General features: G+C 62.4%; 1 protein-coding gene across 3 annotated transcripts in view; it reads right to left on the reverse strand.

The window, feature by feature from the left end:
- The window catches only part of INPP5A (inositol polyphosphate-5-phosphatase A), a 159,776-nt gene that overhangs the window by 15,107 nt on the left and 127,306 nt on the right, over positions 1–17,363 (reverse strand). For all 3 annotated transcript variants that reach the window (XM_059172766.1, XM_059172767.1, XM_059172768.1), the window contains exons 10-11: positions 4,545–4,640; positions 4,341–4,415 (exon numbers count right to left, since the gene is read on the reverse strand). In XM_059172766.1, the coding sequence (XP_059028749.1) occupies positions 4,341–4,415; positions 4,545–4,640 (171 nt within the window). The remainder of the gene's footprint in view (positions 1–4,340; positions 4,416–4,544; positions 4,641–17,363) is intronic.

A 17,363-nucleotide genomic window follows, 5' to 3' on the forward strand; every position in this document is an offset into this window, starting at 1 on the left:
CCTGCCGCCACACACCACCACTGTCCCTAAAGGACACACCACTGTCTCCGAGCCGCAGGCCAAGCGCTCTGCTGCTCTGCATGAGGACAGGGGCCCGTCCTTAGTGCCACGGGGGTCATTCACCCACGCGCACACGTGTGTTCTCTTGTGTGGAGACATTTCTGACCACGAGGATGCTGTCTGCCCTCACTCCACTATGTATCTGACCCAAGGGGCAACCACGGGGGGTTCCTGGGTCCCCACAATCAGCCCTGGGGACACTGAGAGGAGCTGGAGGGGGATGTGACCGCACACGGACGTTGGCTCTGTGTGCGCGTTCCTGGGTGCTTGGGAGCACACCGTGTGAGTGCGAGGCTTTCACCGCTCACCGACTGACCACTCCTGGGTCCTGTGCAGCCTCAGATAGGGGCCCTGTTAGCCTCCCTGGGCCCCGTGCTACCGCACGGCCAGATCCTGCCACAGGGCGTCCACATGGGCAGCATCCACGTGATGTAGTTTTGGAATACGGGTGAGGCTTGGCGTGGTCGGAGCTGCCCATCACAGTCGCTGGCGGGGGTCGTGAGGAACCGGCACTACCGTGCCCGCACGGGCTCCAGTGAGCGCGGCCTCGCAGCCACCAGAGAAGCTGGAGACTCTGGCGGGAGCCATCGGTGCGGCTGAGAGCGGGAGGGACTGCTCTGCCAGTGAGACACGGACAGCCTGTCTGACAAGCCAGCCTGGCCCGAGCAGCAGCAGCACCCGGGGAGGGGCCATCTGCACCCCACCATGACCCCACCATGCTTCTACTTGCAAAGGGTGTAAAGGGAAATTAAAGCCAGTAAGTATCTGGTTTGGAATGGGTGCGAATGTTCCAGCTGCGAAAACAGTAACAGAGCCACTTTGGTGAGGACCCAGGCGTCCAGGGTAGGTCTCTGTCAGTAAGGGCCCTCCTCCTGGGCTTGTCCGGCTGCACACCCACACCCCAGCCTGCATTCCCACGGCCCCAAGCCCCTGCCCAGAAACAGAGAGACACTCCTCAGGTGACACGGCCTGGAAACACGTGTGCACACCCCGCCCCCCTGAGCTGGCCCCTCGGGTCCCAGGCCTGGTGGCCAGTGTGCGAGGGGACAACACCCTGAGTTCCGTGAGAACTGTGGGGGTTGGGGGGTGCGGCCCCGAGGCCAACGCCAGCTGTGAAAGAGGTTCCTGATTAGAAATTATGTTGCATTTCTCTTGAAACGATAATTTGTTTCTCTTTGAGATTTTTCAGAAACATGATAACCAATTTCCCATGTATCTTAAACATTCTTCTTGATTACAAAGTGAAAAACAGCGCAGGGCGTGTGTAGACAATGATAAAGCGGCAGGCTGATCATACGTATCTGTCAGGAGCTGTCCCAGCTGCACAGATTCCACTGTTACCGCAGAGACACCACGCTGATAAAGAAAAAGCAGCCCAGAAAATCAATGTGCCTTGAGCTAGAGCAGTTGCTAAACACACAGAAAACATCTCTATCCAACAGGCCAAGCGCTGTGAAGATCCCCGAGCCCTGCCCTGGGACAGCCAAGGAAAATTTAATCTCTCCAAATCCTCACCAGGGCACTCCATCCTGCCGCCCTGACAGCCACACTTATAATTAATTATACAATTTCGATGGGAATATCGACTAAACAAAGCTATAAATCATAGAAAAAGTCAATAGGCATGGACACATTCAATCATGTCCCGGCCAATGATTACTACTCTTAAAATACAATAATTATTTCCAGAAGCCAGCTCGAATTAAATTTCTGTCAGACGGGTACAAGACCGAGGCTTGATGAAGGGCGCGATGGATTTTGGGGCTGCGTCTGGCGCGGACACATCCATCCTGCGGAGGGGCACTTTGTTCCGGTGGCCATGGGGCTGCGTGTCTCACCACCGAGGTGACATGGCTCGTCATACCATTTATCTTGTCCCCGTGGCCACCGCGGACGACCCCGCTTCCTGTGTGTGACGGACGTGGAGGCAGCTTCTCAACGCATGAGGTCGTGGCCAGGGGCACGGAGCACGCGCCAGCCTAACCCTGCGAGGCGTCCTGGAAGGCACTGAGCGCCCGGGACCCACAGTGCCCGCAGCAGCGGCAGCAGCAGGAGCTGAGAAGCCGTCACAGACCCCTGGGAAGGCGCCAGGCCGGGCACAACTCTGCCACGTGAGGTTCTGAACACACAGCACAGGGGCACGTGGGTCTTTCCAAAACAGCCATGTGGAAATCTCCTCTGTAACTCTGTGCCGCGTTTCTCCGTCTCTGAACGAATCTCCAGCTGTCTCCCGAGCATTCAGACTAATTTTCTTCCATCTTAAACAACTTCATATGCCAGATAAACACAGAAGTAAGAACCACCATGTCCAGCGGCGACAGCTTTGTTATTTCTGATGGTGGTAGCACACGCTTCGTCCAGACGCTGAGAGACGGACTGTGACTGTGGGTCCGTGTGCCCTGGCTCCCCGTTTCCAGAACGCACAACTTCTCCCTGGTGGCCCTGTACCTCCCTGGCTCAGACCCCACAGCATGCCCAGCTCCCCCATGTTCTGCTCCTTCTGGAACATTCCAGGCCCTGGCTGCCCAGTGTCACTGCCGTGTGCATGGCTCTCCCCCTCTGTTATAATCCTGGTGGTCTCACTGTCAGGGAGCTGCCTCTGTACCGGGGGCCCAGAGCGCTCACTTGACCTCCCAGTTCAGAAAGTCACACAGCTTCCCAGAGACATAGTCTCCTGGGCACTTTGCCTGCAGCCAGTGCCCCCAAACAGTCCTGTCCCCAAACCTGCCCCTCGGGCTCGCCTGGACCCTGAGTGCTCAGGCCCTGAAATCACCAGGCCTCTGCGCTCCTTGGCGTGGACAGCAGGTAGGACAAGTCCTTGTGTCAGCGCCTCCCACGAGGGAAGTGGGCAGGGCTACAGGCACCCATGTGCTGAGCTGGCGCTGCCAGGCGCTGCTGGGGACACAGGCCGAGAGTCAGCCTTGCCAGGGTCTGAGGCCCTGAAGACGTGAGATGTGAACTGGCCAGGGCCAAAGGGCAGTGCCCACCGGGACGGGTCGGGATGGGCAGGTAAGGCAGGTCAGAGCATGTGCCGGGGCAGGGTTAGCCCAGTGCCCTGACCAGGGGTGAGGGGTGGGCAGGGAGAGCTGAGCAGTGAGCGAGGCCTAGGAGCCCAGACCCTCTGTGCACACGACAAGCCCAGACTGGGCCCCAGGCTTGGGGTACCCCACGGGGCAAGTGCGGCGAGGGAGATGCAGTGGCCCCGGGCTAGCAGACACCGACTCGGTGAGGACACAGGGCTGTGGAGGAAGGAGTGGACACAGGCATGGAGGCGTGTGTTCCTGGCCATCAGTTTGGAGGAGGGACATAGGACTGACAGAGTCCGCTGCCCGTGGGACACCTGCCAGCACCCCCTGCCCTGGGACCGGAAACTGAGGCACAGGCACAGAGCACTCAGCACGGCCGAGGCCGCAGGGCAGGGGCGGCGACACCAAGCTGGGGCTCCCAGAGGCACAGAGGTGAGGACAAGGATGGCGGGACGGGGCCCGAAGTCCATGCTGTGCGACGAAGTGTCCTCGAGGCGGGTGACGGGAGTGTCAGGGACACGGAGACCAGCTGTCGGGCGTGGGGTGACTAGGAGATGGGAAGGGGCAAGGCTGTGCACAGAGCCTCCCCGGAGCGGGGCTGGGCGGCGGGCACGCTCAGGTGTCCCCAGCTGCCGGGGCGCCCGCCCTCAGGGCAGCCTCCGGTTTTCGGCAGGTGCCACCGAGGACCTGCCTCTGTACCCTGCGGTCCGGGGTCCTGGGGTCAAGAGCTGTCCTCTCATAGCCTGGAACTGGCCACAGCAGGGACATCACACATGAACTGTTCGTCCACCAGTACGCTACTACCGCATGACTAGACACCCCAGAAACACACTCAAACAGGCCCAAATCCACGGCGAACGTGGCGGCCCCACGCTGCGTCTCCAGATTCTTGAGGGCTGGCCCGGCAGTGGGTCCAGAGAAGTGGCTCCCACAGGACCAGGACACAACCAGCACACAGTTCCCTTGGCTCACATGCACACTCACACGTGCACACACACGCACACAGTAACACACACACACACGTGTGCACAAGCACACACACGTGCACACATGTCAGACATGCACATGGAGCCCAGGCCTGTGTCAGCCGCCCTGAGTACCTGGGGCCTGAGGGTCCCACCTCCCACATGGAGGGTCCCCCATGCTGCCCACCAACCAGACACAGGGCTCGGGAAGGGGGGCAGTCCCAGCTGCAGGTGTGCGGCTCGGGGGGGGGGGGGCAGGCGCCTGTGGGCATCTGGTGGCAGAGCTCACCGCGGTGCCGTTGTTGTCGTGGAAAACCTCCTGGTTGAAGTAGTCAAAGAGTTTCTTTTCCAGCTGAAGCATCACCTGCAACGTAGCATAGCCGTGAGCGTGGGCAGAACGGGCCACTCCTCAAGCAGCGCCCCTCCCCTCCCCGACGCCGGATGGCCACCGGGGCCTGCTGCGCTCACAGCCCAGAGCTCGGGGGTCGCTTACCTTCCGGTCATTGTCCGACTCACGGAATACCAGCTTCACGACCTCGTTGGTGTCGGCGGCCCGCACCGTCTGCACCGTGGCCTTTGTGCAGAGAGTCTGCGGACGACAGAGACGAGCCTCAGTCCTGGGAGAGGCGCCCACAGCCCGGGCCTCCTGAACGCGACCCGCACGCTGCCCGGTCTCCCTCCCTGACGCCTCCCCATAAAGGGACTGCGGGCCCGCCCGCACGGCAGCAGGAGTGTGACGGGCACACCGGCCAGGGCAGGAAGGGCTGCCCAACCGAGTGGGCCCTGGCCTCCGTGCCCGCCTCTCTTCCTGAGCAGCCCCGCCGCTGGCTCAGCTCCCACCCAGGACGGTCTGCTGGGGCGGCCCTGACGACAGCCCCGTGCAGGGGAGTGGGGGGAGTCAGAGCCGCCTCAGGCTGTCCCTGGGGCAGGCTGGGGACCCACCGCCAGGAGACCTGCCCCAGGTGGGTAGTGGCACAGGACCCGGAAGGCCAAACCAGGGAGAACGGAGGTCGCACTGGGTTCCAGGGGTAGAGACCCTAACCAGCCGAGGGAGAGAACAGCTGGACAGCCGGACAGTCCCGGAGCCACACCGCGGGATGGTCCGCACGGCCCAGTCCACGGCGAGCAGGACTACGAACGAAATTCAGTCCAGGTTTGCTGAGAAAACTCTTCTAGTCAGAACTGGGTGTGAGGCGGGAAAGGCTGGGGCAGGAGCCGACAGGCGGGGTGACCCGGAGCCCCCGGGCAGCAAGCCGACTCCCGGCCCCGGGAAGGAAGCACAAAGGGGCCCCCTGGACGACAGCAGCGCCGGGAGAAGGCAGATCGGCGGCCAGACCGGCGAGGACGGACGCGGGGAAAGGGCCCCCACCGTTGCTGACAAAACCCTTTCCTTAAGGAAAGGCCACACGGGACCAGGGTCGATGCACAGGACACGTCGAGAAAGTGCAGGCAGAGGCCGGCGGGGACTGAGGCTGGCGTGAGTTTAGAAAACTAATTCTGACTTTTCAAAAACCTCCTCTCAGGCCTCTGTGAAGCTGTGAGCAGCCCCTGACCCCGGGGAGGGCGGGCGGGCAGGGCCGGGTGCGGCGGAGACGCCCCCTGCGCAGGGACCCGCCGGGCCACAGGCTGGGTTCGCGGGGGTTGGCCCCGCCCGGCGTGGGACAGGGGAGGCAGCGGCCGCCGTCCCCGTCCCCGACGCGTCCTCCACGACAGGCCATTGACATTCAGAGCACAGAGGAGCTAAGCGGGTCAAGCCCCGACGTGGCTTTTGGACTCATGTGTCACAAATCAGTCTGGCCGCCTTCAAACCGGAGGATTAGAACAAGCACAGGGACAATCCGGGGCAGAGGCGCCCGCCCTGCCCACCCCTGCGCCCGCGGAGGGCCTGCGCCATCCAGATGCTAATGTGCTAAGTGGCTTAAGAGCTTCCGTGAATGGGGGAGGCTCGGCGGCAGAAGGCCATTGTGGCCGCTCTGGGACGAAACTCTTGCTGCTTCTCAAAGGCATCTGCTAGAAACTTTTAAAAAAATTGCTTTATTTCGCCATTTCAGGCTCCCAAAGGATAAACATGCGATCATCCCGGGGGCTGGGAGAGGGGCCCGCCCTGTGGCTGGGTCTCTGCACCCCCCACAGAGCCACCCCGGCCCCGGTGGAAAAGAAGAGATCAGGCCCCAGCGCCCGGCCTCCGCGGCCTCCGCTTTCAACCCAGTCATGCCCAGTCATGCAGAAACTGGCAGGCCGGGCCTTTCCGCTCGCCTACTTACGGAAGGGATTTTTCTTTTGAAAGGAGAAAAAAAAATACCCAAAATGCTATTTTTAAAGAGCCATCTAAGATGTATTTCATTACCAGCACCCCACGGAGGGGCAGCGGATAGGATGGCCCCCACCTCATCTTCTTGGCACTCGGAGCGCCAGGTTTTTGTCCTGGAATTTCATAGGATCCTGTCCCCAAGGCTGTCCACCTGTCCTGTGGACAATGAAATTCCTGGGTTTCTTCTCAGTCCGGGTAGGTTCTGAGGCAGGCTGCTGGACGGGGTACCCCAGGACCAGGGCCCCAGGGTCGACCCAGAGGGCTACTTCCGGGGTTTTCTGCGAACCCTGAGGTTGACAGCCACAGCGAGATGGACACAAAGCCACCGCGGGCCCTGCCCATGGAGCAGCAAAGTCTGTGCCAATGCTCCCACTGAATGGCCACCACTGCCCCCCCACGGTGCAGATCGTGACCGAAGGCATGAGCACCTCCAGACTCTAGCGGCCTGCTCTTTAAGGTGCGGTCTCACAGACCCCAGCGTGTACCCTCCGCGGCCGAGAGAAGGGACCGTGGTCCCCAGCAGCGTGGACGGCGAGCTGGCAGGGCTCCGTCCCCACTGCAGAGCACACGTGGGCTTGACCCACACCTACCACGTGGGTGACAGAGCTGCAGGGGTCGAGGGGCGCCTGGCCTCCCTGGGAGCTGGTGCTAGGTCAGACAGGTCTGGAGAGTCCTGGGTTCGAGCTTCCTTCTAGCCTGATTTGGGGGCAGCTAGGGAAGCTGTGTCCGTCAGGAAGCACATCCCCGAGTCCCCACGATGCACTCTAGTCCGTGTGGGGACAGACACACAGAGCAAACACATGTGAACGTCTATGTGAAAGACCCCACCAGGGACAGGTCCAGGCAAGGCAGCTTTAACCAGAGTTTGAAAGCCCAGGAATGGGGAGTCCCGCCCCCGTCCACGAGGCCCGTGTGGGCTGGGAACCCGTGTTTGGCTGTGCTCTCCCGCCAGACTCAGGAGAAGTCCCAGCGGGAGCAGGGAGGGGTCGGGTCTCCCTCAGGCTTGGAAGAAGCCCCCCCCCCCAGGCTCACCCCCCAGGCCCACACAGGCTCTGCAAGTTCGGATGCACTCGGGGTCACGGCATGGGGAAGGACTGTTCCGGATGCAGTAGGGCTGAGTCGGGGCAAACCTGGGGTCAGCAGGCTCTTTGCCGGGGCCCGTGACACCCCCTCCCCGGAGCCTGGGCCAGAGCCGTGGCGGCCACCATGGCCGCAGAAGCAGAGCTAAGCTCCTGGGAACGTGGGTCCCGGGAATGTGGCCCTTCTGCTCCTGGGACACCCTCTCACTGCCCACGTCCCGGGTCCTGGCAGTCCGCACATCCTGTCTCTGTTTTGATGCAAAGTCACCTGTTTGTGGAGCGTGAACCCCCTTCCTGCCTCTGAGCCCATCTGTCAGTGATGGCCAGGTCTCCACTAAGGGCCACAGGCGCCCAGAAGGTTCTCAGCGGACGGTCTGCGTGACTTCACCTTCCAGAAGCATTCTGAGGAGGTCCTGCTCCTCTGGGAACAGGATCAGAAGGTTCTGGAAGACGACGCCCTCCTGTCCAGAGCACAGGGAGCAGCTGGGGATGCACGAATTCATCCCTGTGGCCTCTGGGCCTGGCCGCCCGCTCCAGCAAAGCCGCCCAAATCCGCACCTGGGGAAGGGGCTCCTGACACACGGCCAGCACCTTGAGGATACCAGACGCTCCCTGTCTGGCCCGGGGCAGAGCTTTCGGGAGGGGTGAGCAGGGCCATTGTCCCGGGTCGCTGTCCCTCCCCCAGGGCCCACAAAGAGGCGGGACAAGGTGGAATCCCGACTTCAGTGAGCAATGAAAACCGGTCGGCCAGATGTGCGCAGCTGTTCAACGTGCAGGGAGCGGACGAGGGAGCCTGGGCCCGGTCGTCTTCAGGATGGCCTCGGCTTTCCTTCCCTCACGCAGGGCCGCATTCCACAGATCGGACGCGAGCCCCCAAGCCAGCCTGGGCCTCACGTCCAGAGACAGCCGAGGCAGCTTCGAGTCAAACACCGGAGCGAATTCGTAAGGAATTAGGGCTACAGCCACAGGAAGGAGACTTTCCTGTTTTCGAACCAGGACCCCTGGAGGAGGCACTGGGGCCCGCGAGAGCCTCTCAGCCCCCATGGTGTGGACACGTGGACACGGGACACCCTCATCTGACCTCTCCTGCCAGGCCACCCGTGGGCACACTCCGGATGTCTGAGCTAACCCCGGGCTTTAGCTGTTCACGTGCCTCCCGCTCCCAGAGAGGAAGAACCCCGTCAGGGGAAGGTGTCTGATCGCTGAGTGTGTCTTCACGCCCCAGACATCAACCCAGGGAGGGAAGAGGAAGCTTCTCTTCACTCGTCCGCCTGAAACACTCCCTGGGCTACAAGCGCTTCAGGGGACAAGTGAGGGCGGCCCAGGGAGGACACAGGAGAAGCAGGAGGCAGGGAGAAGCCCCGGGCCCCGCCCCTCGCCGCATGGCCAGGGACTCCCGGGGACGGGCCCCTACTGACCCGTGGTCTGGCCTCCGCGGACTGGTGGGTGGGCTCGAGGACACATTTCCCCATCGCTCACGCCCTTCCCGGGAAGCAGGACCCTGCTGGGGGCCTTCACCCCCGACAGCTCCGCAGAACGGCACGCAGGCCCGCCGAGAGCGTGAGGCTGCAAACAAAGGCTCTGGCCTAATTTCAGCCACAGATGCTTGCGGGGCCGACTCCGGAAAGGCCAGCGGGAAAAGCTTGCAGAAAAAATGGCCCTTAAAACAACATCTCCAGGCTTCAACAGAGGGGCCAAGGAAGCGGTGAGCCCAGCAGAGGGCCCGAGGGAATGGGGGGCTGAGGGACGTGCCTCCTTGATCCCAGACTTCGGAGGAGGACCAGAGCCATCCGACCACAAGGACCTTGCCCCGGTGCTGCCCAGGACCCGCCGTGGGACCCTGTGCCTCCCTCCTGGGACGTTCCTGATGAACCACTACAACAAAGTGAGAGCAATGCCATGCTTTTGCGGGGGGCTCCGGAATAAAGGGACGCAGCCAGCCCAAGACCGGCTGTCCAGGGAAGGGCTGCAGACACCGTTGAAAGCAGCGAGGTCGGCACCCTGGCCATAGCAGAGCACAGAGTGGGGACCTGGGGCCACAGGGTTAAGCCGGCCTCTGCCGTCCAAGGTGGGGCAGAGCCATGAGCCAGGAGACAGGCAGGTGCCCTGTGCAGCCTTCTCCAGTGGCCCGAACTCTGTGTGCTCATGTGGGCTTCCCGCCCAGGAAACAGCACAGCAGTCTCTGTCCCTTCCGGGAGCAGGTCCCATGCGTGAACCCAGGCGCCACGCATCTGCTAGGAGCGGCCGCTTCTTGACGGACAAGACACCCTGACCCCGAGCGGCCTGCGCAGCTCCACCTGCTGGCTTCAACCCAGGCCCGGCAGGGATTCCCAGCCTCTCCACGGGACTGAGCACACGCAGGACGGAGAAGCTGTGGTGCGGGAACCAATCAGCTATGGGTTCGAGCCCCCTTCGGACCAGCCTCTCCTTCCCGTCTGGGTGAGACATGCGTGCAGCTCCTAAGGAGAGCGGGTTCCGTGCCGCGCGTCCAGCAGGAGAGCCGGTTCCGTGCCGCGCGTCCAGCAGGAGAGCCGGTTCCGTGCCGCGCGTCCAGCAGGAGAGCCGGTTCCGTGCCGCGCGTCCAGCAGGAGAGCCGGTTCCGTGCCGCGCGTCCAGCAGGAGCCAGACCGAGGCCAACGGCTGGCACCCAGGTCACGGCCACGAGCTGTCCCCCGCCCTGGGACACTCCGCTGCCCATCCCCACAAGGGGATGCTTGGGGTTCCTCATCCTGTCTCTCAGCTGTGAGTGCCACGAGGACTCTGCAAACCACACCAACAGCCCTTATCTGGAAACCACCGACTGACCGCAGGCCGCTCAGATGCTCCCCTGTCCCACTGCCCTCCTAGTTATTCTGTAATTCCGGCTAAGTCCGACACGTACAAGTTCCGGCAGACGCCTTTGCGCAGCAGTGACCAAAGAAGCATTTCTAACAGGTTCTCCTTCACGCAAGTTAGTGGAAAATCATTACCTTTTAAAATTAAAGTTTTTGAACGACTCTAGAAGACACAGCTGGCTCCAGAGTAGAACGGCACCTGTTAGCCACAGACAAGCCTCTAGAGACGCCGGCCAGAAGGGCCCTCGCCACACCTGGGGGAGCACCACGCACGCGTCCCACACGGCCCAGAGTCCAGGGGTAGCAAGCACTTCGGAGCCCACAGTTGGGCCCACGGGTGGTTCCCTGTGAGCTGGGCTCTGGGGATTAAGTGCCAGGTTTTGAGCAGCAGATGCCCCAGCACTCTGGTCACCCACTGGTGTGCCGGGACACAAGCTAAGACTTGTCGGTCCCACGTGATTAGCACTCCCTGATGACCAGCATCTGCAGGCACCATTCCAATCCTGAACATATGCAAAGGTCATAACAGGGAGCCACCACTCCCGGAAGCCTCTGGAGGGGACACCATTGGCTTTAAAGCTCTCCTTGGTCCCCTAACCTATGTGTCCCAGGGAGAGTGCTCGGAGAAGAGCGTCTCAGCCGCCCACCATCACTTCCTGCCTGCCCCCGCTGTGGGTTGGCGCACACGGCACTCAGACAGCTGCCCCTTAGCCGGTGTGGCCGTGGCCATGGCCCTGTGGACGTGGCTGCCGAGCACGTCTGGGATCCTGGCACCCAAAATAGGACAGACACAGCCATGCACACCCAGCCTGTGACCGAAGCCCCCTTCCCTGTCCCGCACACACACACGCACGCTCGGAGACACAGGCCGCAGATGCACGTGTCCACACAGTGGACGTGCAGGACACACATGTGCACACACGGGCAGCCCGTGTACGTATACACACATCTGACCCACACTCAGGCACACACACGTGCACACTCAGCTCCTGAGACGTGTGAAGGGGTGCGGGCCTGGGGGTCACAGACGGGAGTGTCCTGGTGGGGGCCCCCTTGGTTTGGGGGACCAGGCTGGTCTGCGCTCACACAGAAAATGGTCCTGAATGGGGCCAGGGGCCTGAAGACCAAGGAGGGCAGCTTCTACCGGGGTCTTGTCCTCCCTCTGGAAAGGTGCCCACTGCTCCAGCAGGTAATTCCCCCCACTGCCCCCAAGGGTCCCCTGGCCCGTTTACGTGGACTCCTCAAAGTCCCTTCCCACAAGCTCCAGCTCTAACTTTCCCCCAAACCCTCTCAGTTGCCCTCTCAGGGGAATGAGACCTATTAATAGGTGGGGACACACCACCACTGGGGACCCCAACGTGCCAATGCCACAGGAGGAAGGGCCCAGGCCAGCGCACGGGGGGCTTGGGGGCGCCGCCGGCGGGTCAGGAGGAGGCACTGTGACGATGGCCAGGTCCGTTGCCAGGGTAGCATCCTGGTTCCGACTGTGCACTGTTCATCCACGACAACACACCGGAAAGACCCATTCATCTCCGCTCCCAGGACGGCTCCAGCCGGGCCACAAGGGCAGGCGATTGTGGTACACGGGGCAAAGCCCAGCGGTGGTGGTGAGCCCACACGGGACCGTGCAGCAGGTGTTCCGGAAGGAAGCTGTGTGGGCTCCTCTCAGAGCGGCGTCCAGCAGGCGTGTGCACGCCCACAGCTCGGGCCAGCAGGAGGCCCTGCCTGGGGAGACTGCACGCACTCTTGGGTTAGTCTCCTGAGAACACCCCAGGCTTCCACAGACACACCGGGTCTCCGACCGGGAGGAGCAGGGGGCAGGGGCACGTCCTCCCACCAGCAGCCCAGGCCCAGACCGACAGAGAGCCTCCCCACCGAGCTTCGGCACCAGCCCGCGTCTAAAATCCCCACGAGCGGCGCCGGCGCTGAGAGCAGGACAGAGGAGGCACGAGCCAGCGGCACACAGAAAACGGCAGGACAGGTTCGAGAACGTGGACCTGACCGTGAACCAGCCAGTCAAGCGCCCAGAGCAGGACACAGGAGAGAGGAATGTCTCCTCTCGACTTCTTGCTGTAATTGTGGGAATAACCATTTTGACGCCAATCTACCAATCGGAGATAGAAGCTAACGTTTGTAAGGCAACGTCTGGGAGAAAATACCCGGCATGCGAAACCCGGAGTTGTCATAGTTAAGAATAACATCTTACATTCTTAGTGAAAAAGAACAATTAAGAATAACAGTTTGCAGGCGCCTGGGTGTCTCAGTGGGTTAAGCCACTGCCTTCGGCTCAGGTCATGATCTCAGGGTCCTGGGATCGAGCCCCACATCGGGCTCTCTGCTCAGCGGGGAGCCTGCTTCCTCCTCTCTCTGCCTGCCTCTGCCTACTTGTGATCTCTCTGTCAAATAAATAAATAAAGTTTTTATAAAAAAAAATGAACAACAGTTCGCTTCAGCTTGATGCCACAGGCCCTGTAACAAACCAGACCAGAGAGAGGTCTCTTTCCTTCCGAAGCAAAAATGAAATAAATGTAATGATCTGAATGAGAAAATCGGTTGTTCTCATACCAGACTCTCGAAGAGCCCCACAGAGACGCTCACGCCCGCACGCGCCCCGCCTGGGCCGCCGCAGACACTAGCGGTGCCCGGAGCACTGAGGCCTCCTGGACACGCGGCCTGTCCACACGGGCCCCCAGTTCAGAAGAAAAACCCTCACGACCAGCAGAGTCGACAGAGGTTGGGGCTCGGGTCTGTGACCGCTCCACGCCCAACGAGCTTTCTCCGGGTGCCTCTTGGACGTGGGCTGGCGTGATCGACTATCCACCTGTCCACGACCACCAGGCTGGCCAGAGCTCCTGGGCCACTCCCACCACAGCACAGCAGAAACACTGCCTCCCTGCTGGGGGCTGTCACGAGCTGTTGGGGGCTGTTGGGGGGCTGCGGGCACCATGTTGGTGGTGGAATATCTGGGGTGTGGCTGGTGCAGCAGGCTACGTGGAGACCAGAGGCCCCAGTGTTTCCTCCTGCACTCAGTGGGGGCACAGTGACCTTTCTGGCCGGCTGGGTCCTGGGGGGCACCCGGAGACGCTGGGCCAGGCCGTGATGGGGTAACACCCCTTTCAGGCTGAGTGGGAGCGCCCTCCCCAGGACACAGGAGCACCCTGAAGGAAGGAGGCTGGCCGCAGTGAAGTCTGGTCTCTGGGGACAGGGCTCTGGCCACTGGGGAGCTGGCCGCACCCCTCCTCTTGGCTGGGGTCTTTGGTGGTTTTGTGACGCAGGGAGCGTGCTCTGCCGAGGGTCCTTCTGGTCCGTTCCAAGGCTGTCCCTGTCAGCGCGGGGGGAGCCCCTCCCAGACAGGTCCCCACGGGCCCACCTGGCACCTGAGCACGGGCACGGTTCCGTCCCTGCCAACTGGGTTTTCAAAACGGCCACCAGCCTCCACCACACATTCATCACCATCGCTGGCAGGGATGAAGACGGCAGGTGGGCGCGGCCGGGCCTCGCGGAGACCGGAGCGCCTGGCACGGCCGTCACTCTCTGTCACTGCGGCCGGCCGAGCGCCCCAGCTGCCAGCTGCCACCGCGCCAGGCATGAAGCACAGCCTTGGAGCGGAGCCGCCCGCAGGGCTGAGCCGGAGCCTGCGTCAGAGACCAGCTCCGTGACACGCGGCCCGTCGGCCGGCACGTGACGGTCGTGTCCGTGTGTGTTTTAATGACGGCTCTGGCGCGGCCAAGTTTGCTCCCGGGCCGTCTCCCTGGCTCTGCCCTGCGAGCCCGTGGGCGTCTGCGCGCCTCCGAAACAGGAAGCTGTCGGCTCGCTGGGCCGGGGTCATCTCAACACACGCGGCAGGCCCTGCTCCCGGCCCCTCGGCCACGACACGGTCTCCCCGTCCTGCTCGGGCCTGGCTGACCCCCACGCTGGGAGACGCCCCGCCCCACTCCGCTCCGGCCGCCGGACGGACAATCGCTGCCTGTCCTTCACCGCGGCCGCGGCCGCGAGCTGCTCACTGGCCCCTCATTGTTCTGAGGCAGATTGAATTAACCTCTGATGACTCCTGCCGGGACGCCGCCCCAGGTCCGGGCGGGCTGACCCGGCCACTCTAGCTGGGGGAAGCGGCAACCAGACCCAGAGCCGAGTCAGGCAGCAGCTTCTCAGGGCAGCGCTCCGTGGGAAGAGACCCAAGTCGCTGTCTGGCAAGAGGCCCGTGTCCATCCCAATGCCCCCTTCAGTCTTCCCACTCGCACGCTGTCCAGGGCACTCCTGCTCACCAGCCACGCTGCCCTCAGGTGATCCGAAAACCACGTGTAGCCCCTTCTCCGGAACCAAGGGTAGAGGTCAGCATGTTCTCCTGTCCCCAGGACCCAGTCTGCACTGAATGTGGCGTCCGCAAGCGGCTTTTCCAAGAGGAGTCACGGCTCCGGGCGGTCTGCCTGTCCACTCGGGTGGAGAGGCGGAGGCCCAGGCCCAGGCCAGTGGTGGGCAGTGTGGGTCCAGCCCCGCCGCCTTCTTCTGGCCGGTGTCTCTTCTGGGCCGTGCTGTGGTTCAGAAGGACAGGTCGGGCGCCCCACTCACCTCCTTGGCACTGCAGAGGGACACAGAGCACCCTGGGCCCCGTGGAGGATGGACAGCGGCCCCCTCCTCCAGGCTGCCCACACCCCAGTGCCTGTCCAGGGCTGCACCTCCTACCCTGTCTGCATGCCAACCTCACTGATGCCCCCAGACTACACCTGAGAACCCGACAAGACCCCACAGCTCCCAGCTGTGCCTTCCCACAGGAGACCCCAACCCAAAACAGGCCCTGCTGGCGTCTGGCCCGCAGACTCAGCGGCATCCGAGTCTCCTGCAAAGAGCACACGGTCCCAACGAGCATGGGCGCCCGGGGGAACGCCGCTCTCAGGTCGCTGCTTCGACTCCCCAGGGCGCAGGGAACGGACGGGAAGGTACATCAGGCAGAGCAGACGAGGTACGGGACTCCAGTGTCCCCAGTCCGGCCAGGTCTTGGGGCTGTCCCACCCCCACGGCCCCGCTGGCACCAGGCTGTCGCCACAGGGCCAGGTCCTGCGTTCAGCCCGACGCGCAGCAAACGATGAAAGACGCCGGCTGGGAGCGGCCTGCCGGGAAGCGGGGCCCAGAACCACCCGCGCAGGCTGGAGAAAGCCAACCAGCAGCTGACGGCCCCTAGGACGGCCTTCTGCGAGAGTTCTGGAAACATGGCGGCAGGAATGGGGTCGCGGCGGCACCGCCCAGTCCGCAGCTCACGCCAGCCACCACGTCTGCGTCCCGTGGGGAGCCGTGGGTCAGCAGCGCCAGCTCGGCGGGCGTCCTGGCTGCGCACCTGTGGGAGCCTGTCCCCCGACCCCACGCGGGCCGTGGCGCCCAGAGGCCCCTGAGATGCACGAGGCTCAACCTAATGCTTCTCAGCTCAGGGCCTGCGGGTCTGGGGCCCCACGGACGCGCTTCTGACACGCTCCCAGGGACGCTGCCCAGCCGGAGGTGGTGCTCGACGGTCTCCGTACATCCTCACTGGGCAGTTAATTTGGAGCAGTGCGAAGTGCAGTGGGTCAGAGGCTCGACGGAGAGCCTGCGCGCTGGGCCCTGAACCCACCTTCGCCAGGGCCGGACTCAGGGTGCCCAGGTTTCCGGAACGCCGCTCCTCAACTGTCTGCTCGCAGGCCCGCTGTGGGTACCTCAGGCTGACTCAGACTCTCAGGGTTCCCACAAAATCTCTATCAGTTGTTTTTTATAATTGAAGCCCCTTTAAGGGGCGCCTGGGTGGCTCAGTGGGTTAAAGCCTCTGCCTTCGGCTCAGGTCATGATCTCAGGGTCCTGGGATGGAGCCCCGCGTCGGGCTCTCTGCTCGGCGGGGAGCCTGCTTCCTCCTCTTCCTCTGCCTCCTGCTTGTTCTCTCTCTGTCCCTCTCTCTCTGACAAATAAATAAAATCTATTAAAAAAAATAATTAAAAAAAAATAACCCTTTTAGAAAGCCAAGCCATGCTAATAGTAGATTCTGATCTTCTAAGAGATGCTCATGTGGTATCTTAAAATTTGGTACCTACAGACGCCTTACCTCGCGCACTGAAATCAATCACCAGTGCCAGACACTCGTTCTTTTCCAGTCTGACTCATGTGTAGATGAACCTCTGCCAACAAGCATGTTTGTGTTCAGCATTTGGCCTTTCAAGTGTTGTCCTGGCATCACGGGTTGAAGCAACCCCAAAATGTGTGTCCACCCAGACCTCAGAACACGACCTTATTTTGAAGGAAGGTCTTTGTAGACATAATTAGATGAACCAGGCTGGCTTTTGGATGGGCCCCAAGGCGAGGGCACGAGAGCGAGGAGGAAGGGCCGTGAAGACGGAGGCTGGGAGAGGCCACGTCAGGACAACGAGCTTGAGAAAGTGTCGTGCTAGCCCCACGCTACCATCGGGGCGCCTTCTGTGACCCTTTGAGGCCTCCCTGGACCCTTCCTGTCCACGCCAGGAGCCCTCATCCTCTCAACGACACACCCTGGGTGTCCCCGCTCGGCCTGCTGTGGCTCGGGCCTCGGGTTCCTGAGACCTCCAGCCACTGACGGTCCCGTGCCTCCCCAGCACCACCACCGTGGGGCCTCCCAGCAGGGCAGTCAGCAGGGACCTGGAGGGACGCGTGGAAACGTTTAAGAGAGGGCGCACCGGGAATGTATTTATTACGTGACCTCCTCAAAGGAGGGATGACACAACGGAAGACAGTTACCGTCTCTCCAGGTACTTAAAACCGTACTTGGTGCCTGACGTCACACAGACGTGCAGGGGTGGGAAGGGGCAGACGCTGTGGGATCGTAGCTTGTCACCATCTGAGCTCCGGAGATGTAGGCAGCCTGACCTCCCCACGTCCCCTCGCCCCCTTGGCTGGTGGTGGGGTGTGGCCGACTGCCCTGGGGTGGGGGATGGGGCCAGGACCCCAAGATGCTGGGCCAGGGCCAGTCGGGCTGACAGGAGGAGGGGGCCCAGCGCAGGGGCCTGTGGGCTCCGGCAGGGCAGGCACATCTGGGCTGCTCCATTTCTTCTGCAAAGAGCATTTCAAGTCATTCCTTCTCTAGGTCCGTAAATCTG

Source organism: Mustela lutreola, chromosome 4 (genome assembly GCF_030435805.1).
Source record: "Mustela lutreola isolate mMusLut2 chromosome 4, mMusLut2.pri, whole genome shotgun sequence".
Lineage (NCBI taxonomy): Eukaryota > Metazoa > Chordata > Mammalia > Carnivora > Mustelidae > Mustela > Mustela lutreola.